The sequence below is a fragment of the Sciurus vulgaris genome (genome assembly GCF_902686455.1).
Source record: "Sciurus vulgaris genome assembly, chromosome: 2".
Classification (NCBI taxonomy): Eukaryota; Metazoa; Chordata; class Mammalia; order Rodentia; family Sciuridae; genus Sciurus; species Sciurus vulgaris.
Window position 1 is genome coordinate 101,817,429 of NC_136462.1, and position 23,373 is coordinate 101,840,801.

At 34.8% G+C, this 23,373-nt stretch overlaps 2 protein-coding genes across 3 annotated transcripts in view; both read right to left on the reverse strand.

The window, feature by feature from the left end:
• Nucleotides 1-3,988, reverse strand: part of LOC306655496 (WD repeat-containing protein 72-like) — an 87,196-nt gene extending 83,208 nt beyond the window's left edge. For both annotated transcript variants that reach the window (XM_079130011.1, XM_079130010.1), the window contains exons 1-2: nt 3,871-3,988; nt 1,029-1,120 (exon numbers count right to left, since the gene is read on the reverse strand). In XM_079130011.1, coding sequence (XP_078986137.1) covers nt 1,029-1,120; nt 3,871-3,902 — 124 coding nt within the window. In that variant the 5' untranslated portion in view covers nt 3,903-3,988. The remainder of the gene's footprint in view (nt 1-1,028; nt 1,121-3,870) is intronic.
• A 577-nt stretch (nt 3,989-4,565) lies between these two features.
• The window catches only part of WDR72 (WD repeat domain 72), a 143,767-nt gene continuing 124,959 nt past the window's right edge, over nt 4,566-23,373 (reverse strand). The window contains exon 18 of the mRNA XM_079129918.1: nt 4,566-4,684. Coding sequence (XP_078986044.1) covers nt 4,677-4,684 — 8 coding nt within the window. The 3' untranslated portion in view covers nt 4,566-4,676. The remainder of the gene's footprint in view (nt 4,685-23,373) is intronic.

Below are 23,373 nucleotides of genomic sequence, written 5' to 3' on the forward strand. Positions count from 1 at the left end.
GCACAAGAAGAAAATGGGTAGGGAGGGCTAAGGAAGCACTCAGTTGGCACCTTTGTTGATTAAGTGGCATCTGAGAAGACTTAAAGGACGAGGTGTGTGGAGGGCAGGGTGAGCTACACGGGTATGGGGATAAAGAACATTTTGTGCTAAGGTACAGCCAACACAAAGGGCCTGCCTGTCATGGTTGGTTAAGAATAAAAAAGGTGAGAGTAGGTGGAATGAGGGAGTGAGTATGTGATGGTACAGGTACAGTGGCCAGAGCAAATAGTGCCTCGTGACCTGGTGACCTCTGAGAAGGACTGTGACTGATTCTGAGTGAAAAAGAAGTCGTTGTAAGTTTGTATAAAGAAAAAGGAGGTTCTGAGTTAGATCAAAATGGCTGCTTAATTGGGAATGGAGGGTCTGAGCCAAGAATAGGATCAGAGAGGTGGTCAGGAACCTGCTGTAGTCATCCAGGCAAGATGCTCACAAAGGATGAAGGTTCAGACCAGGGGACTGAGTAGTCCTGGAGTTGGTAAGAAGCAGCAGGATTCTGGGATGTATTTGGAAGGTGGAACCAACATGATGACCAAATTTTGGATGTAAAATATGAGAGAAAGGGAAAGTAAAAATGATATCAAAGTTCTTGGCCTGAACAACTGGAGTGACAGAGCTACCATTTATGGAGATGAAGGAGCGCCATTTGGCACCAAAAGAAAATCTAAATACTGAGATTATTACTGAGAAGAATTTAAGATTGTTAGAAGAACGTGCTATTTCTGAAATAACAATAAAATTCTCTAATATAATAATCATTCAGTAGTAAAGATATGGATGCAATAAACCTAATAAATCACATATGACCTTAATTTAATATCCAAATATTTCCTTTGCTGAAAGTTTCAGACTTTCAGGCATTTTGAATATCATTTGGTAAAAATCTATGTTTTATGCAATGTTATTTATTTTAACAATGCCATCCAGTTATAAAAATATTATTTCATTGGAAAAAATAAATCTGATAATATCCATGTCTATAACTTCCTTACCATTTTTAAAGTAACCATAGACACTTGAAATATGCAAAATATCATTCCCAGGACTTTTCACCTTATTATGTATAGATTCTGATTTGAAGGATCTGTAGGAAAAAAAAAAAGAGAGATTTACAGAATATTACTGAAAAACTATGAAAAACAATTTGAGAAAATAAATTGAAGATGTGGGTGAATGACCACCTTAGCAAATCTGGGAACTGAACACAGATTATTTTTAGGAATATATTCTATATTAATTGCTTTTGTAATTCTTATTTCTGACTAAAACATTAATCCCAATTGAGTGGCAAATCTTAGTTAACCAGGATTATTTGTGACCCACTTTTATAAGAGGGACCTTGCTACTTAAGGATATGACTTCTGGCTATTGCAATAAGTATTTGAATCCTGTATGTTGACATCTGCCAAAAAATTATCTGCAGTTGCCAGCAGACTTTAACCTAGGTCTGAGTTTAAATTATGGAAAACTTCATATACTGTGAGGGATTTTCTCATAGTCATGTATTTCCTTAAATTTCATTTAAATCACATATCCCTTGTTAAGTATGTAATAATTTCTCAACTTACAACTACAATAAAATGCTAGAGAAGTGGCAAAATTTTTTGGAAAGATTTGGTGTAACAAATTCAATATATATTTTTGTAATTTCTTAAATTAAAAAAAAAAAAAAAAGGTATCCAGGTTCCAACAGCAGATCAAATTTGGGGTGAATGACTTAGAGAAAGTGTGCATAATGAATTCTGATACTTCCATTCAATAATATGTTTTTCTTGTGGAGAATTATTTTATGTGTGGGGGTGTGATGGAACACAGGGCCTCAAGCATTCTAGGCAAGTGCTCTAACCAGGGAGCTATACCCTGAGGTCTAGGAAAGATTTTAAAGAATAAACTAACTGGCAACAACTTAAAGGCCATTTAATGAAAGGCATGCTGAAAAGCCCAAAAATTCTCCTACAGGGCATGAAATACATCCTCTCCATCCTATATGGATCATGAACAAACTCAGTGAAGACTGTAACCAACTCTCTCATCTGCTCTGTGAAATTATAATAAGCAGACAAAATTTGTTAACCCACGTTTTTAAGAGTTTGAAGAAATCTTAGAAATCATGCTCCTACCCAATTCACTTTGCAAATGAGGAAAGTAAGGCCCCAAAAGGCAAGTGACTAGCCCAAATTTACACAGCTAGTAAGGCAAGAAAACCGGAGTTCAATCCTAGGTTTTCAGACTCCAGGCCCATTGCCCCCTTTTTTTTCCCTCCATTGTTTGGTGTGTGTGATCTTAGTAACAGAAAAGTTAAGAAAAAAAAGACTATTTGAAATAAAAAAAAAAAAAAAAAAAAAAAAAGATTTAGGCGTTTAAAATAAAAAAAAAAAATAGAGGAAAACTGCACATATGAATCAGAAATTTACCCATTTCTTGTTTGCTCATTTTAGGACCAACAAACTGAAAATTAAAGGTCTTGTAACATGGAAACACTATAATGGAAAAAGGCATAATGGTGAATCTGATAGAATTCATTTACACTTCCACCAGACTATAGGTTCACTTGAGGGCAGGGCCTCTGTTACACTGCGCTTGCAGATATGCATTGAACTGAGCTCCAGTCAAAGAACAGAAATGTCAAGGACCATCTACCATGTCACAGGCAATGCAAACAGCATCTCTTCTAGAAAAGCCTTCTGATGGACTCATCCCACTCTGTCACTCTCTACCCTGACCACCTGACCTACTTATTCACATGACCAATGTTCTTCCTTAAGCCTTTCCTCTATTTAAGTGTTTTCTTTTTTTTCATGTAGAGCATGTTTATCATTTGAATGAGTCCCTACCCAAATCATAAGTTCATTTTAAATTTCTTCTGTAGGCCAGTGCAAAGGACATAATTTAATAAGTAAGCACTTGGTAAAACACAGAGCTATACTTAGTACTGAAGAAGCTCTGGGACTGTTCTATGCTTAGCCTGTCCTGCTTCTCAGAAGCTGAATTAACCTTGGGCTTTACACTTTCTATGAGCTTCAATACCCCCCACTACAATAAGCAAAACAAAAAATACTAATGCCCAACTTTGCTGTGCACAGTAAATGAAACAATGTATGTAAGGGGATTACATAGTGAGTAGCAAATGTTCAACACCTAAGAAACAATAGCTATCATTATTAGGAAACTGTACTTTCTATAATAAATTACTGGAGAATCTCTTCTATTTTACCATGCCAAAACATATATTTAATATGATTTGATAGATGGAATTTTCAAACTTTTCCATTCCTTATAATTATATCTTCATAAGCATTTATTTACATATGATTTGCTCATACTTAATTCATATCATGTACAATTAATTTGAAGATGTCTATAACACACATATATATAAATATTATACATACCTACTTACTCCTTAAACATTTAGTACTATGAAATTCCTCACACATATTTAGAGTACACTAAATATTTGTTGAATAAATTAATTTTAAAACTTGTACATGTATGGCCAAATTATTCTCTAATTCCAAAGGATTGAAAAGATTTCCTTAATTGTGTTTTTCAAAATGTATTTATTTTTATTGTTTTATTTTTAAATTTGTTTTAATTAGTTATACATGACAGTAGAATGCACTTTGATACATCATATAAAATAGAGAATAATTTCTCATTTTCTGGCTATACATGATATAGAATCCCACCTTAATTATGTTTTGAACCAAATAAGTTTTTGCATATCTACCCCGATCAGAAGGAAGAAAGGAACACTAGAGAGCTGAATATTGCAACTAATAATTTTTCAAACATCCCAGATTAGAATAGTCAAAATCTCTAGGCATGTCTTACCTGCCAAAATCACAGGTCAATTCTGAAGGCATATTGACTAGTTTATTAACTAAAAAGAGTCTGTTCAATAAATAACCTATGGTTTTGATTCTTCCAAAGTGTCACAATTATTTTCCAGTCCTCTTGGTGTTCCAACATGGTTTGGAAGAGTGGCTGTGTATTTATTCGACAAGTCCAAAACTTTTCTGGAAAATAAATTTACTCTTGAGTACTCTTTCTTCATTTCGGTATTGCATAAATCCCAACCTGGCAGCATCAATGAAAAGTGGTCTTCATTTGAAGCAAGCCCTAAGGAAACAGGACCCTGAAGCTTTAAAATATTGAGATGCCTAATGCAGAGATTATCTAATTCTTTATCCACTCCCCATGGCAAAAGGCAAGACAGAAACAATTTAGCTGTGTCTATTGTGAGGTTGGCATCAACGTGTCTTGATTGTTTGGTATGCTTCTTCTTGGAGCTCTTCATTTTCTTCTGGCTTTTAATATCATCATTTTCTTCTATGAATTTGACAGCATTGTCTCCTTGGGTCAAGCCATCACTGAAAGGCTTGGCTTGTGCCTCTGCTGAGAGAGAACCACTAGCAGTTTTATTTCTTTTTATTGTCAGTGTCTTCTTTTCTACTGTGCTCTTGGCTCTCCTCAGGATTTCACTACCATAGAATGAATTGGAAGGGTCAACAGCATTGAGTGGAGTCGGCAGCAAAAGTTTAACAAGGTTTTCCAGATCAAATAGAAGAATATGAAAGCCAACATTACTCCATTTGTTTTCACAGGCAAGACATTAAAAGGTTGGGGAAGAATTAGCATCAGCAACCTAAGGGGGAAAAATATTTGTGCATCAAAGTTCTGGTTTTTAAGTTATTGTATTAAATGCTACATGATGTCAAGGTGTCATAAAAAGGTAAGCACCATTAAGAAAAGTTAAAAATGTCTTGTCGATAGTTTTGTCTTAGCTATAAAAATTCCTTTCTAAATAGAACATTTTAGAGAGCCTACAGAGTTGGGAGAAAATCTTTTCCACAGTCACCTCAGATAGAGCACTAATCTCCAAAATTTATAAAGAACGTCCAAAATTTACACCAAAAATACAAAGAATCCAATCAATAAATGGGCCAAAGTACTGGACAGACACTTTACAGAAAAAGATACACAGGCGATTAATAAATATTTGAAAAAGTGTTCAACATCTCTAGTAATTAGAGAAATGCAAATTAAAACAACTCTAAGATTTCATCTTACTCCAGTTAGAATGGCTTTTATCAAGAACACAAATAATAGATGTTGGGGTGGATGTGGGGAAAAAGCACACTTTTACATTGCTGGTGGAGTTGCAGATTGGTGCAGCCACTCTGGAAAGCAGTGTGGAGATTCCTCAGAAAACTTGGAATGGACCCACTGTTTGACCCAGTTATACCACTCCTCAGTTTATACCCACAGGACTTAAAATTAGCATACTACAGTAACGAAGCCACATGAATGTTTATAGCAGCTCAATTCACAATAACTAGATTGTGGAACCAATCTAGATGCCCTTCAACAGATGAATGGATAAAGAAACTGTGGTATATATACACAATGGAATATTATTCAGCCGTAAAGAAAAATAATATTGGCATTTGCAGATAAATGGATGGAACTGGAGAATATCATGGTAAGTGAAATAAGCCAATCCCAAAAAATCAAAGTCTGAATGTTTTCCCTGAAGGTGGATTATGATATATAATGGGGGTGGGAGGGTGGGGGTGAGAGAAGAATGGAGGAACTTTAGATTATGTAGAGGGAAATTGGGGGCAGTATGAAAAAATGGTGGAATGAGACAGACATCATTACCCTATGTACATGTATGATTATACAAACGGTATGAATCTACATTGTGCACAACCATAGAAAAGAAAAGATGTATCCTATTTGTAAACAAGGAATCAAAATGAAGTCTGTAAAAATAAAAAACTAATTAAAAATAGAACATTTTATATTCTGATAGTCTTTGAAATTCTATTTTTGTGAAATTTATTTTTTTTCTCCAAGTAAATTTTAATTAGGCTTCTGGAACAAGAAGGCACTAGATGAACATCCTTTGATATATACTCACATCTTCCTATTGCAGTTACAGAAACATACAAGAAAAAAATGAGTTTGAAAACTAAGACACAACAGAACACCTGCAGACATTAAGCAAATAGTTTATTTAACATGACAGCTTCTCCAATTTTGCTTAAAATTTTGAATAATTAGAAATGACCTTAATGTTAACCAACATCAGACTGATTTCAAAGACAAAACAAAAAATCTCACCCTGCGGACTTGCACTTGATTTTGCCCCCCAAATCGCAGTGACTTCCCATACTCAACATATGGCTGTTCACTTCTGATGTCCTCCTTGAGCATCCTGTGCCCCCGCACCAACCCGTCACTCTCTGTCCTCTCCCTTGCACTGGTTCTTCCCGGTGCTTATATAACATATATTTCCTACATTGTTTGTGCCCAGTGCCTAAAAAAATGATGCTGTTATACACTTGGTAAATATCTGTTGAATTAAAAATTGGCATATTTATACAATAAGATACCATTTAAATATTTTTAAATGATAGTGTAAGGTATATTAATTGGTTAAAAAAGGTACCTATTATGCAAAAAAAAACCTTATAAACATGTGTGCTTGAATATATAAAGATATTTTAAATATATATGTATATAAACATACATACTAATCTACATATATATATACACACACAAGTATATCAACACAGACACAAAGAATATGCACCAAAATGCTAACAACACTTTGAAAGAGGGAATTAAAATGATCTTTATCTATCGTTGAACTTCGAAATTCAAATTTTGATTTTCTGAAATTTTAAGTGATATTTTAAATTTATAATAAAAATTTTAAAGACCATTAAAAATTGCAAACAATAAAAAAGTAAACAAACTGTAAAGATCATCTTTTTCTACCAATAATACAAAGATTAAAATAATCTTTAATAAATAACTTTCATAAATCAATAAGTACCATACAAATTGAAAAATGGGTAAAGATAATCAAATGCAATGTGCAAAAAATTCAAGTTAAAATATGAAAAAGTGTTTACCACCAGTAATAATAAAAGAAAGTAAAATTAAGATAATACCATTCACTATCTGTTAATTTAGGAGAGTTTCTTACATTATTTTAGTATGTAATGTACATCAGTACAAAGTAACATATAACCAACTATTTAGTCTTTTCAGAATTATCAACGTACAATGGAAATGTTGTATACCAAGAAACATGAACAAAACTATATAGCATGATTACTCATAATTATCCCAAATTAGAAGCAACCTAAATATCCATCAATAGTGGAATAGGTAGCAATATGGGTCTTGGTCTTTATATTTGATAAAATACCTATTTGGCTTTTATAACTTTTATTTTCATTTTGATTCTAGGTAGTTTTATATCTATCTAGGAAGTATTCTTTTGTTAGCTCTGTGTTCCAAATAATTTTTCCTTATTTGTAGCTTGCCTTGTTACTATTTTTAAGTGTTTTCTGATGAACATTGAGTTCTTCTTTTAATACTATCAAATTAGGAAGCACTTCCCTTAAAGAAAATAGTTTCTGTGTTTTCCTTTAAATCAATATTTCCTAACCAGAGGAAATAAAATTATTTACCTATATTTTTTCAAAATTTATAGTTTCATACAACTTTTTAAATCTTTAATACTTTTATTTTTCATTTTTGTGTTTGGTTTGCCATAGGTGACAGTTTTTGTGTTTTTCTATTTTGATATCCAACTGTTCCAATGTCATTGTGAATTTGCCCCTTTCTCACTGATCTCTATTACCTGGAGCATCTGTTACTACAGAATATGAAATTGTATAGCAGTGTTATAAAAAGATTTAACATTTAGTTGGGCAGGTTCTCCTACCTTGGTCTGTGGGTTTTTTGTTCTTGCATATAAATTTGAGAACATTCATAAAGTTGTAACTATTTATCAAGTTATATCTATCTCCCACTTATTTAGACCATATTTGATTTCTTTTGATAATTTTTATGATTGTGCTAAAGAATGTTTGTTATTAGATTATCAACTCTTTGACTCTTTGCTATCTATGAGTCCTTTATTTCTTTATTTTCATTGCCTCTTTTTTTCTTACTAGAAATTTGTCAGTTTTGATACTGTTCTCGAAAGATCAGCTTTTGACTTTGGTTAGCCTCTCAATGGACCACTGTTTTTCTTGAAAGATAGTTTTGCTGAGTACACAATTTTAGCTTGATTTCTCCTCTTTTCAGTATTTTTGAAGGTGTTATCTTGTAGTCTCTTGGCTTCCTTTGATGAAGCTGACAAGTCAGTCAGCTGCTCTTCTGTCACTGTCTTTTTTCTCTCTGCTATTTTTTTCCCTAAGATCCTTTTGTTTTTAATATTCTGCAACAAATTATTACTTTTAGGAGTGAATTTTCCCCCAAATCCTACACTGTATCTGAGTACAATTCTCATCTTTTATGTATTGAAAGATGGTCAAACTTATCTTTCAAAATACTTTGTTTCCTCATCTTAGCCCCTTCTGGAACACTGATTAGATGTTTGTCAGAGGTTCTATATTTCCTGTGATTCTTTACATCTCTGGTCTCATGCTGGACACTTTCTATAGCTTTTGTTTTTTAGTTTGCTGGTTTTCTTTTCATCAGTCTCTAATAAGCTACTCACCTTGCTCACTGAGTTTCTAATTTTGGTGTTTATATTTTTCAATTCCGGAAGTTGGTTTGGTTCTTTTAAAAAAGAAATTAGTCATTTGTATAGTTGATTATTTTTCATATTTTAAAATTCTATATTTAAAAAAATGCTTGTTTTACTTTCTGCATCTGCAATTCTGACTTCTAAATCTTTTTATTACCCTGCTTTTCATTCTGCTGATGCTTTCCTGCTTTCTTGCATGCCTTGGGATTGTGTGTGCTTGTGTGAAATGTCACCAGTGAGGATCCTGTGAGAAAGGAGGTGAAGACGCATTCTTTAAGAGAAGATTTTGGTTTGTGCCTGCCAGGTATCCAGGGATACTACCCATAAGACCTTTTGTAAGCACAATCTTCCTCTTCAAAGTTTTTCATTCCAGGACTGAGACCAGCGAAGGCAGATATTCCATTCTGCCTGTCTGTGGAATGTAGCCCTTGCTTTGATTTACTTTTTCACTGAATATGCAGCTCTGAGGGGATCATGGATTTATGCAGCAGTCTCCAACATCCCATCGTAGCCTTGGACCTAGTATTCTCTCTAGTCACCTAAGTAGTGGTTAAAATTAAAACTAGAAATTCCCATGGATTGACAAATGCCTTTTCAGCCTTTGCCTGACCTCTTTACAACTGTGCTCTCATTTTGTTTTTATCTTTAAGAATTTTCCTTAACTCAGGTATGTATTATTTTTGTTGATATGCTTCTCTTTATTAAAAAATATACATGTTATGATAATCAGCTTTCCTCTGTTCTAACAAAATACCTGAGAAAAAAACAACTTATAAGGAGGAAATATTATTTTGGCTCCTGGTTTCAGAGGTTTCAGCCTGTGGTGGCTTGGCTCTGTAATTTTTGGCCTTGTGGCAAGGCAAAACATGGTGGCAGGGAGCACATGATGGAGCAAAGCTTCTTACCACATAGAAGCAAAGAGAAAAAGTGGACAGAAGGGTCCTTGGTCACAACATCCCTTCAAGAGCACACTCCAAGGACCTAACTTCCTTCTACCAGGCCCACCTTCTGAAGGTTCCACCTCCTCCCAGTAGCACTGCAGGCTGGCAACCAAGCCTTTAGCTCACAGCCTTTGTGGGTCACTTAAGGTCTGAACCACAGCACATAGGAAAAAAACTATTTAGATAACCTTATCTGTTATTGACATTTTCTTTAGCAATTTTGATTACTGTTTTAAAAAAGGGTTTTCTTTCCAGTACAGTAATAGGTTTTACAGTAATTTTTAAAGTGATTATCATCAAAAGCAGACATTAAGAAATCTGTAATTTTATAAAAAATGGGATTATACTTTTAAAAATCTAGATATTTTCCATCAACAGCATATGTAAATTTCTTCCTATGTCATTGTATATTTACAAGATCTTATTTTTAATAACCACATCATATTTGTTGTATACATACACCATAATACATTTAGTCAGCTCTATATTGTTGGACATTTAAGTTATTTTTGGCTTGTCAATATGGAAGATCCATCAATTTGTATGATGTTATTCATGTTTATAATTACTCTTTAGGAACACTATTTTTAAAATAATTTCTGAATTTATCCAACACACAACAAAGTTGGTAATCATTTGGAAATAAGTACTTTAGATTGTAAATGTAAACCACTGTTGTTTTAATATAATTCTAGCCTATCATCACTTTTTGAAAATTTGAAAAGTGTTTATTCAATATCTTGTTACCAAAAGGCCTTGAAACCATAAATACCAATATTTTGGCCATAAGTCATATAGAAAAGTGACAATAAATGACTATAATAGTAATCCCTGTTTTTACATGTTATGGGTTGGGCAGACACAATATTCAATAATGCTTAGCCAAGTATGTAAAAATCCTATTTTTACCTATATACATTATATTTCTCAAACCAAAATTCTTTTAAAAGTAACATGCTAAGCTGGGTCTGGTGGCACATGCCTATAATACCAGCTACTTAGCTACTCTGGGGTAGGAGCCCAAGTTTGAGGCGAGCCTCAGCAACTTAGTGAAGTGTTAAGCAATTAGCAAGACCTTGTCTCAAAATAAAAAATAAAAAGGACTAGGGATGTAGATCAGTGGTAGAGTGCCTCTGGGTTCAATAGTAGTGCAAAATAATAATAATAATAATAAGTAAAAATAATGTAGCATGCTAAAACATTTCTGAGTGATGTGATAAAATATAAACATATCAATTTCAGAATGATAAAGCATATCCAAAACATCATTCCAACAAGTGTTTTAGAAACATTCACCAATCTGGCTAATAAAAAACTTTAAAACAAGTAATGAAATGTAAAATTTATTTCATTCAATAATTCTGTAGAACAGTGCAGAAATGTGAGGACTAAATATAAATTTTAAGCTACTTGTTCACATGTTACTTGTATCATGCTCCGTGATTGTCTGACAGATCATTCCCCACCATTCCAGGCTTTGCACAGAGAAGATGCTGCACTTCCCCAACATAACATCACTTTTAGTACCATTCTTTGAAGTTGCAGGTTCAGCAAAGGAGGAGATATTGTCCACAATCAGGACAGCAAGAGGGGAGCTTGCTAAAGGGCAATTCATTCCAACCTCTGAACTTTGGAGAGGCTCTGTGTGAAATAATGCTGATACATCTACATGTGAATGCATGAACAGCAGGGGAAGTAGGAAGAGGCACACAGGGCTGTGTTCTTTGTCTAAAGTACAGACTTTGGGAAGAGCTACTGAGTCAGAAAGTCTGCAAGTAGAATTCCAGATGGTCAGCGGGCAGAATTCATTCCTCTACTACCTACAAATATGGGAATAAATGACAAGTAAAACTGAAGACAACAAATTCAAACTCAGAACAACCCAAAACATACATAAAAAGGAAAAATGAAAAGACCTAAAAATTTGGAGGAAAAATATAATAGGTGTGAAGATACAAATCTAACACACACGCGCGCACACACACACAAATTATAATATATGTAACTTTATTGATTGATTATCTTTTCCTTCATCCCTCTATGTTCTGTTTGTGCCTCTTCTCTTCCTACTTAACTCAGAAAGAGAGGACAAAGTGGTTAAACAAGACTGGTTTTACTCCCTGCCTTTGAAGGTAGAAATGCACTTCTTAACAACATGTTGTGATAAAACTTCTCTCTCAAACATATGGGATCCCCACTGAGCTTGTTATAAAAAGATGACCTGCCCAACCTACCACAATCATAAAATACGCTGGGTAAAACTGATGCTCAAAAAGTCACTCTTGTGACTTTTTGCAATGATATTTAATACAAATATTTAAATACTAAGTGCGGAAACATATAGGTATTAGCTGCTAACACATTTTTGATTTTTAGTTACGTTAGAGAATAAAGAATTTAGAAATTGTCTCATATGACTTCTCCTTAAATTAAGGGGACGTGAGAGGCAGAAGTGAAATGATTTGTTCAAAGTGACCCATTTGGAAAATAGCAAAGTCAGGATTCCCAAGTTTGTTTTTTTTGTTTTTTTTTTTTTCCCCAACTATCCTACAGAGGACACCGGTCACTGTTAACTCTTTCAAGAATAATAATATATTCCTTTGTAATTTCTGAGACATACAAGTGTCCTAAGATCTAAGCACTCATTTTATGAGATTCCATATTCACTCAGCTATGTAAAGAAGAAAAAGTCATCATTAGATGAATATATTCACCAGTGAACCAATTGCTTATATAGTGAGTACACACACTCTCCTTTTAAACCATAAAGGCTCATCCCTCTCCATTAGTTGGGATCTGAATGCTTATCAGATGATGTAATTCAGTTAACAAAGTAGGCAGCAAATCCTGCTACACATGCAGGGTATCACTAAACCCACAGCAGCAATGAAAATATTATTGAAGACATATACACCCAATGCAACTGACAAAGATGCAGCAGAGGAGTCCAGGTAACTTGAGAATATTAACCCAGAGGTGTCCAATGTTTAAAAGCACTTTAATATAAATGTGAAAAGTACTTAAAAGTTTGCTTTTGCTAAAAGCACTGATCTTTACTTGGATCTGCAAATAAATACCAGTAGATACCTGATGAGCACCTAAAAGCAGGATAAAAGTTGGAATCTCTGTCTACATTTTTCTCTGAGTCTCTCCTCTGCTCTGAATCATTCTCTCCTGTAGTCACCTTGGATTCCAGGAACAACAGGTCCAATGGATAAACATCTGGTGATAAGAGCCGAAACTACCCCCAGGGCACAGCTACTTTCTTATCTAACATAAGGCTCCACCTGACTAATCCTGAGATAATTTAATTATCAACCAGACCACAAGACTGGGGACTGCACATACTTCCTGCACCCTGGTTTTGTTCCCATATTTAAACCTGAAGCTCACAGCAGTAGCCCCAAGACAGGGCTGGGGATGCTTGATATCACTATATTGAATAAATTATTCTCCTGTCTTTCACATTACCTTTCCTATTTGGTTCCTGGATTGAGTGGCCCATCTGGCCTCTGGTCTAGGACTCTGGTTAGATAAAGAGTGCGAGATCTCTGGAAAACTTGACTATTCTTCAAATTCTTCTCTAAATAATCTTTATTATTCATTTTTAAGGCTTAATTAGAAAAAATACAAAATAAAAAAGTTAATATGCTCTGCAGTCAATTAAAAAGTGCATAGCTGTAATCACCATCTAGCCTATTACATACAAAATATATTATTTTAATAATTCTGATTTCATTTTTAAGTTAAAAATAAAATTATCTTTTAATCCTATTGACAGATCTCCACTCTACAGACTCACAGATTTACCTGTGCTCTCCATTCCTCTGAGAAAGACTCCTTTCTACCTTCTGCATCCTACTCATGGCATCTGACATATTACTTCCTGGTAATCTCAATCCTTTTTGTTCTCAATCTTCTTGTTTGGATGCTTATCACTTTGGTTATTTATTTTAATAAAGCTATGTAAAGAATTAGGGAACTATGTAGAATTGAGTTTCAAGATTAAGAAACTGCAAAATTAGAGAATTCTATAAAATTGAGTCACTCAGAATACAAAGTCTGGTGGTCTGGAATGTCCCCTGAGAATGAGTCATTCTAAAAAACTACTGGCTAATTAGGTATGAATGATGCAGCAGTAATAGATTAGAAAACAATCATAGAAATATTACAAGAATTCCACACTCTAGTTATTCCACAAATTTTGAAAATCTTTCTATATTTTAAATAAATGAAAACCTCAAGTCACCATTGATACATTATAAGTATAATTTATGCAAAACAAAAAAAGAAAATTCTAAAGTATTTATCTATATTCAAGGGACAGTATTGCCATCAAAAGATTTATCAATGCAAGTTTTTATACTGAGGAATGGCAGAAATGATAAAAAAAAAAAAAACTTTACATTCATGTATTAGACACTATTACTGAGAAATTATTTGATGATTAAGCCCAAACCATATGTTTCAGAGACAAGATAACAAAATTTCTAATTCAAGATCATTTTTGAGAAGCAAGTATATATTGTAGATGAACATATAATCTAACTGTTATATAATAAAAAAACTGTCTTCAATACTTCTACCAAGGAACACTAGGGAATATGATACCTAGGTAAACAAAGAAATTACAGTAACTGTCTACATCATTTTTATAAAAAATTTCAAATAACTACTTCTGTATTATGACAAATTAAGAAATTTTAGAAGTTTTTAAGATATGAGGTGATGAAAGTTTATGTGTTGAAGCTTTGGTCCCCAATGCAGAAGTGTGCAAAAGTAGGACCTTTGGGAAGTGACTGGATCATAAGGGTCTAACCTTATGAATGGATTAATTCATTCAAGGATTCATAGCTCAGTAGTTTACCAGGGAAGGGCTTTGTTATAAAAATGAGCTCTCTCTTTGCTTCCTGGCTGCCATGAATTGAGTGTCTCCTCTGCAGTGTTGTTCTGCCTTGGCACAGGCCCACAATGCTAGTGCCGAACTACTGTGAACTAAAACCTCTGCAACCATGAGCCAAAAAAATCTTTCCTCCTTATAACTCAATTGTCTCAGATATTTTGTCACAGTAACCAAAAGCTGACTAATAGGGAAAATTGGTACTGAGAAGTGGGGTCCTTGCTGTGACCTGAAAATATTTTTCAGAAACCTTTGGAATTGGTTTGTGGGACAGTTCAGAAATGTTTGGAGAAGCAGGCTAGAGAAAGCTTAGAATGCTGTAAACAGAGCTTGAGGGGCAATTCTGGTGGGGTATTAGAAGACTAGAATGCTGATAGGAATGTGATATAAAGGCCCAGCTCATGTTTCAAATGTAAGTAAGGACTCTGTTGGGAAGTGGACTAGAGGCCATTCATGTTACATTCTAGCAAAAACAAATCAAACAACAGAAAACCTTACCTACATTTTGTCCATGCCCTAAGACTTTGTTCAAGGCTGAGTTTAAAAAATATGGACTAATTAATCTGGTGGAGAAAATTTCAAGGCATTCTGGCTGTGCCTTGGTTATTGCTGGATGCTTTTATCTAAATTTATAGAGAGAATCAGGAGTAAAAAAATCAGACCAGAAAGCCTCAAAAAACCAGCAGTTTGGTCAAAAAAAAAGCACAAAGTTGAGGTCAATGAAAGTGAGGATGCTGAGATTAGGGCCATTAAAAAGAAATCTAGTGCTTTGCTCTGGGACAAGAGAAAAGATAGTGTGTCTTGAGGGCATCTCAGGAATCAGCAAGACCCCATTCACTGCAGGTTCAAGCGTATGAAAGAATAAACTCCTTTCAAAAACTTGGCTTTGAGAAGAGCTCCTGAATACCTATCTTGACAGCAAGGAATCATATAAAGAATATTTTCCAGGGATTTGGTTCCCTGGATTCAACTGTCCAGGTACTCGGAGGTCAATGAAACTATGGTCCAAGAGGTTCTGGCTACTGCTTCCACTTGTAGCAGCCCTTGGTGTCATCCAAGGTCTACTTTTGCAGGCATGTACAATGTAAGAGTTCTGGGGTCATACTGCCTTCCGCTGAGATTTCAGAGAAAGCCTGGGCAGTATGTGGTAGGATCAGACCCTAGAAGCAACTCCTGAGGGGGCAATGTGTGAAATTATGAGAGTAAAGCCAAAACTGCAAGGGATACCCCAGAATATAAGAGATGCAATTAGTAGAGCCAGCCCCAGAGTGGAACCATGTGGGCTGCTGCTAGAAGACTACAGGGGTGGCTGCATAAGCCCTTTGGAGCTCACATACTCCAACACGTACCCTGAATGCTAAATGTGGAGCTATAGGATCCAGTGTTAGCTCTGTTGGGTTTCAGTTGGCTTTGGCCCACCCCTTCCCTTCTATCTTTCTATTCCTCTATTTTGGAATAGGTTGGTTTACTATGTGCCATTGTACCTTGGAAGTATGTAACTTTCCTTTTTGTTTTACAAGCATCACAGCTAAGAGTTTCCCTTGATTCTCAGAGGAGCCTTTGGACTTGGGCTTTGGAGTAATGTTGGAACTGTTGAGATTTGAGGGACTCTTGGAAATGGACTGAATGGATTTTACAACATGTGATGGACATGAACCTTTGGGGGCTATGGGCAGAGTATTAGAGTTGGGATATGAAATTCTCCCAAAGGTGTGGGCTAACGGTTTGATTGCTAGTGTGTGACACAATTGGAAGGTAGTGGAACCTTTATGTGGAGCCTAATGGAATGAAGTTAGGTCACTGGGGCATATTGGGGTCTCTTTCTATTTCTCTTTATGCTTCCCAGCTGCCGTGTGGTGAGCAGCTTCCCTCCACCACATACTTCTGTTATGATATTCTATCTTCCCCCAGGACTAAGAATAACAGAGCTTAGCAAGCACAGACTAAAACCTCTGAAACTGTAAGCCAAAATAAACCTTATCTCCTGGATGTTGTTTCTCTCAGGTATCTTGTCACAGTGACAGGAAACTGACTAACACAATTGTGACCTTATGTGTGTGTGTGTCAGGACATTAAAATATGCTCTTGTAGCAATTTTCAAGGATCAATACATTATTATTAGGGACAATCACCATATTGTTGATAAATCTCTGGAATTTATTCTTCTATGTAATCGAAATTCTATATCTATTGACCACCTCTCTTCAATCTCCCAAATTCAGCCCTGAGAACTACCATTCTACTCTCCACTTCTCTGAGTTTGACTTTTTTAGATTCCATATATAGGAGAGACCATGCAGTATTTGCCTTTCTGTGCCTACCTTATTTCACTTAGTGTAATGTTCCCCAGATTCAATCATGTTGTGGCACATGAAAGGATCTGCTTTTTCTTATAGGCTGAATAGTATTCCACTATGTGCATACACCACCTTTTCTTTACCCATATATCCACTGGTGGACACTTAAGTTGGCTATTATGAAAAATGCTGCAATGTACATAGCAATGTATATACCTCTTTGACATATTGATTTCCTTTCCTTTGTATACAAATATAGTAGTAGGCCTGCTGGATCATAATATGGTAGCTCTATTTTTAATTTTTTGAAGAACCTCCAAACTCTTTTCCATAATAACTGTACAAATTTATCTTTCCGCTAACAGTGTATAAGGTTCCATTTTTTCCATGTCCTTGCTAGCACTTAATATCTTTGTCTTTTTTATAGGAGTCATTCTAATAGGTATGAAGTGATATCTCACTGTGGTTTCAATATGCCTTTTTCTATTGATTAGTGGTGGTGTACATTTTTTTTTCATATACCTGTTGGCCATTAATATGTCTTCTTTGAGAAAAGGCTATTCAGGTCCCTTGTCCCATTTTTTTTTTTAAAGCAAGTTATTTGGTTTCTAGCTATTGAGTTGTTTGAGTTCATTATACATTTTGGATATTAATTCTTATCAAATGTGTGGTTTGCAGAATTGTTTTTGATTCTGTAGGGTGCTTCTTCACTTTGTTGGTTGTTTCTTTGGCTGTGTATAAGCTTTTTAGTTTGATGCCATTCCATTTGTCTATTTTACTTTTGCTACCTGTGCTTTTGGAGTCATATATTGTAACAAATAATCATCCAGACCAGTGTCTTGAAACTTTTCTCCTGTTATCTTCTAGAAGTTTTATAGTTTTGGTTTTATATTTAATAATTACTCCATTTTTTGACTTATTTTTGCATATGATGGCAGATACACAATCTCTCTTTTTTCTCCTTCTTATAATATTTTTCTCTCACATGGAAAGGTTATAGTATCTTTGAAAAGTTTACTGATATAAAAATAAGAGAAAACATTTCAGGATCTAGGGCTAGGCAAAGTTACTGGGCTTGACTCCAAAAGACTAATTCATAAAAGAAAAACCAATATACTCGACTTCATCAAAATTTAAAAATTTTGGCTTTGTGGGAAAGAATGGGGGCCTTGCTGCCAGAAACTTTTGACCATTCTCTGGAGCTGCCCTCGAGAGACAAGGGCAGGCTTGACTAGGGATATGTGGGAAGGCACACACTTCCATAAGGCTGACCTGCAACTAATGACTGACTTATTCTCCAGTAAAAAGGCCTATGTCTTTGTTGACACCCATGCTGTGCTCCAGTGACTGTTCTGGGATTGCTCCTAACCCTTAAGGAAAGTCATTGTCCAGAGCAATAAGGTTCTCCTATCCAAAGAAACACATTTTCTCAGCACAACACAAATTTTCTACAAGATACAAATTTTTATGTTTTTGGAAATGCAACTAAAGAAAAGCATTATTGTGTTCCTGTAATGATGCCATATACTTACAACTGGGAGGAGGTAAGTGGAAAAATTTCAATTAGGAGACTCCATCCCTTGGTCATGGATTCTAAATAGTGTCAACCAACTTTAAGAGCAAATGTTGTATTAAAAAAACTGTTTATCTGATATCTCTTATACTTAAATACCTATGGATTTAACTTTGTTCCTCTGTTCTAAGTACCTCGTTTCATCTAAATAATATCCTTTAAATGTTTCTGTAACTCTGTATGTATTCTTCATTCAAAGATATCATGGAAACAATCACTGGGCAGAAGAAAATCACATATTCATTTGTCCATGTTTTGCATCAACTCACAATAACATACAGTTATTCATATGACACGCATCACTTTCTTTCCCAATATCCTAATAATGTTGAAGTCTAATCTTGTGTGTGTTCAAAAGTTAGGATTTTTCTGATTCACTTTAATCACTGCCATTTCATGAATTCCATTTGATGAATTGCTTCTCCATGATTTTTTTCGGGGGTGGGGAGGTTACTAGGGTTGAACACAGGGGTGCTTAACCATTGAATCACATTCCCAGCTTTTTTTTTTTTTTTTAAGATTTATTTTGAGACAGGGTCTCACTAAGTTGCACAAGGTCTTGCTAAGTTGCTGAGGCTGACCACAAACTTGTGATCCTCCTCTTCAGTCTCCCATGTTGCTGGAATTACAGGTGTGTGCTACTGTGCCCAGTTCTTCATGATGTTTGCTTGTGATTTTGACTTCTTTATCAATTTTAAAATCAACTGGTTTATTTGAATTTTATATTTATTAATGTTCTTTTTTTTTTTCTTTTTTCTTTTTTTTTTATTGTAAACAAATAGGATACATGTTGTTTCTCTGTTTGTACATGGCGTAAAGGCATACCATTTGTGTAATCATAAATTTACATAGAGTAATGTTGTTTGATTCATTCTGTTATTTTTTCCCTTCCCCCCACCCCTCCCACCCCTCTTTACCCTCTATACAGTAGTTCCTAATTAATGTTCTGACTTTATCTTTGCTTTTGCTTCTTTAACGGACATATCCAGGATATTAAACAGATCCTTGAGGAAGTTAGCAGGAAATGTCTTAGTCCTTTATAATACATGAATAGGGTACAGGGACATTCACAGCTTGGAAATTTGATAATCTCTAAAAAAATCTGCCCATTTCTTCTGTCTTTATTCATATCTCTTGGGATTCTTCTATATGTTAAGCAGTATAATATATTTCAGTTTTGTATCACAAAATAATACTTCTGAATAGATTTTAGATGAAAATTAAAAGTCTAAATTTGATTTAAATTTGGGCTATAAGCAGTGCTACTAATGTGAATAATTTCAACTGAGATGAAAATTGATGATTTCTATATACTGCCAAGTTTATGCATAGATAATGACACTCATTCTTTGGGTGACAGGCAACTGTCTTTTAACTTAGGTTTTCAATTCATTCAACAAGTATATATTTACAGTCTAATATTGACAGGTATTGTCCTAGGTACTGAGGAAATACAGTGAGCAAAATCAATAAAATCTTCCCTTTTGTTGTACTTATGTTTTTCAACTACAGAAGGCACCCAGATTTCTATCTCAAAATGGAGAAAAACATGCTCTAGCTTTGGGTAGGTTTCTTTCAGATTTTCTAATTTGACTGTTTCCAATGTATTTACTTCTACTATCTCCTTTTAAAAGATTATATTCTGTAGTATTCACATATTTCCTTAAAACAATGTTTCTTTCATCATACAATTTCAAAGCAAATACAAAAGTATTATATAACAAATGACATAAAATTCAGATTTTTTTCCTTTTTCTATAAAGCATATTAACTGAAGAATTTCCATAGGATATATTCTATGTATTTTCCCTGTACTTAGATATGGAATGTATTTGAGGATGAGGGAGGAAGATAGGTATTTTTGATGGTGGTGCTAGATAGAATTAAACAACTCACATATCATATGAGGAAATATTACAACAGATGCTATACTAGAATGTATTGAACAGATTACCCGAAATTAAACACAATGTATATGTGTATATTAATTCTATATGCATATAACGTATTTTGAAAAGCAAAGTAGGGAACTTAGTAGTAGATTTGTTTTTGAACGAGCAATAACATATCATGTGTTCCAATCTCAGCAGAAGTATCCCTACTAATTGTACTTGAAAACAGCCAAGTAAGCATGTACTTTCATGTGTAAATGTGGACTGAACCTTTGATATTCATGAAAAGTGATTCACGGACAGTTTCTACAATATGCCAAGGAGAACTTTCTATCTGGGTGCTGACGCTTTATGTATTAGTCTATAATCAATACTATTTGCTACATGCTCTGTCACTGAAATTAATCCACAATTGTTCTGCAAGTAAAGTTTTAATTGCTAACACAAACATCCCTGCTTTGAAATGTAGGAACCTTGCATATCCCTAACATGACTTTATTACCAGTTTTAAAAAAATCAGCCTAGGATCTTAAAAGGTCTTAACACATTAATATTTAAAAGTTACAACCTTAAACTATATATTTTGTTTTTATGAAAATAGGTCATGTATTGTAGTAAGGAATCTTAACTCAGTTTCCTTAACTATAACATGAAGATAATAGTTTCTAATTCAAAAATGTTATAAAATTAGATATGTGTGTAAAGCATTCTAGGATTGCTTCCAAAATTAGAGAATGAAAAAATAATTTGAACTTTAGTATTGTTTCCCATAATTGGATTAGAGTTAACCTGTGTGTTTTAACAGTTCCTTTTAGTGCCCATAACACAGAGATATTTGATCACTAAAGTTAAGTCTGTGCAATCACTTAGCTCATTACACTATCTCAGAGGTTAGAACAGCTAGTCAATCACTTAGGAGTGTTGAAAGAAATTTTTGAACTCACTGAGAGAACTGGATTCCCTATGTTAGCTCCTTCGATATTAACTCATCTACCATGTTGAGAAATTTATAAATTATATATCTGAAAACTTTCTATTACCTACAGCATGTATATAAACTGTTTACAAATTGACCCTACCCCAACTTGAAGCCTGCTTCACCCCCTTACCCATGAGACTTCTGTAATTAGACTCTACAATAGTCCTTAAGACACTGAATTATAGTTAGTTCATCAGGTGTCAAATACCCAGCTGGACTATGTATAAAGGGGTCATACCTGAAAGTGTGTGTGGGGCAAACTAACAAGTGTATGCTTCTCCACATCTTTCAATATAATCATACTTGGAAAGAGTTTTCCAGCTGTTTGCATTTTTCGTAGGCTACTTGGGAGATCAGTAAAATGAACATTTAAAATTAAGGATGTTGTAAAAAGGGAAATATGTTATAATACCTTCAGGTCCCCCAAAGCATTCCATAAGCAAGTGGGTTCAGCACAGCCTCTCCCATGGTAATAAGCTAAGAACACACTGTCACACGCTTCTTGTGTCTAACTCCAACACGGTGACTTGTATGGTACCCTCACTTATTTAGATATTCAGACATTTAGTTACCTAGATAGCTCCATTTCTTTCCCCTTTTATAAACACACACATGTGGGATTTTTACAGGCTAAAGCTACCTCTCTGCAATGTTGAGCAAGTAAAAAATCTCAGATTTCTGGAGGAATCTAGGGAAAATAAGTAAAGCAGGCTTGGTGGGTCCTGAGATTACCTAGAAAGCACATATTCACTCCCAGAAGGACATTCTAAGCAACTGCTACTCAGTTCCAGACCCCTGTTGTCACAGGAAAATGGCAACTCAGTGTGGCCTCTCCTCCTATTTTTTTCATGAAGAGTCAGAGACCCAGAATGTTTTGTGAAATCTTCTGGGTTTTTAAAAGGTGACAGTAAGATTTGTTTTGTTGTTTTCTGTAAAATACTAGATAAATTCAACAGAATATCGCTGTAGCAGGCCAGGTTAAATATTTGCCATAGTCTATCAGGGCATGGCAGTCTCTGGAATCACTGCTGCACATTTGAGCTTGAAAAGATCCATTGTTTCTTTGAAAAGATGAGGATGTTACCTGGAAGACCCAGGCTGTTCACAGTTGTGCTCTCCTTTCTTATGCAAGAAGTTTGGTCAGTACCTGACTCATAAATTTATGGCTTTCATTTTCATCAGCAAGGAAGAATTCTTACACTGTAAAATCTTATTAAGAGAACTTGATTGCAAATTGAATGTGGTCCAGCACCTCTCCAAAGCTCATTTAAGATATTTGATATTTGAGAGAAAAAGCTTAAATGGGCATGTTAACTATCCATTTACCTAACACTATTCCAAATTCTATCTCTGCACCATCAAAAAGTAATGTCTTGGACCACATTATCTCAGTCAATCAGAGACATGGCTTCTGAGCTATGACTCATCGCCATGTCCTTTGATCTTACAGAATGCTAATATGAAAAGTGCCATGTTGAAGAACACATTTTGTATCGTTTGGTTGGAAGTGCATTCGAGGGTGTGACTTAGCACTGTTTTATACAGGAACTCATGTGATAAATCCCAGGAAAATAGTTCCAGGAAAGGGTGGTAATCCTCATAGATGCATCTACATATGATGCCTTAATGGGAAACAATTTCTTTTCCTTTGTTACCAGGCCAAACTTAAACACTACATTATGTGAGAATAAGAATTCCATGCTTGGGAGTTTCTGAAGCTCTTACTGACCTATCTCCATTACTTTTTCACTAAGGTTAATATTGGCTTTAAGTTTTGGATAATTGGGAATCACCCAGTTATGAAGGTTTTATACTCCACTATCTATATGGTTTGCTTTTTTTATTCATAACTATTTTTTAAATAAAGATAATTCCATCTGTATCACAAATTTTGGTAGACATCTGCTCTGAAAATACCTTCTTCATTCTGGATCACAGGACTTGAAAATTTAACAGTACATATTTGAAGTTTAAAATGTATGTTGCAATCCTAGAATGTGCTCTCTTCTGTTTATCAAGTATCTGCTGGGTACCTGGATCCAACCTACACATTGGAGATACGATGGTGGGCAGGATAGATATACTTCCCCAACTTTCAGGAGCTCAAAATTTCTTGGGGGGTTGACAAGGCATTATGCAATGACAACACAGGTCAATCAGTGTTGTGATACAGTATAGGCCACCTAACCAACATGGGG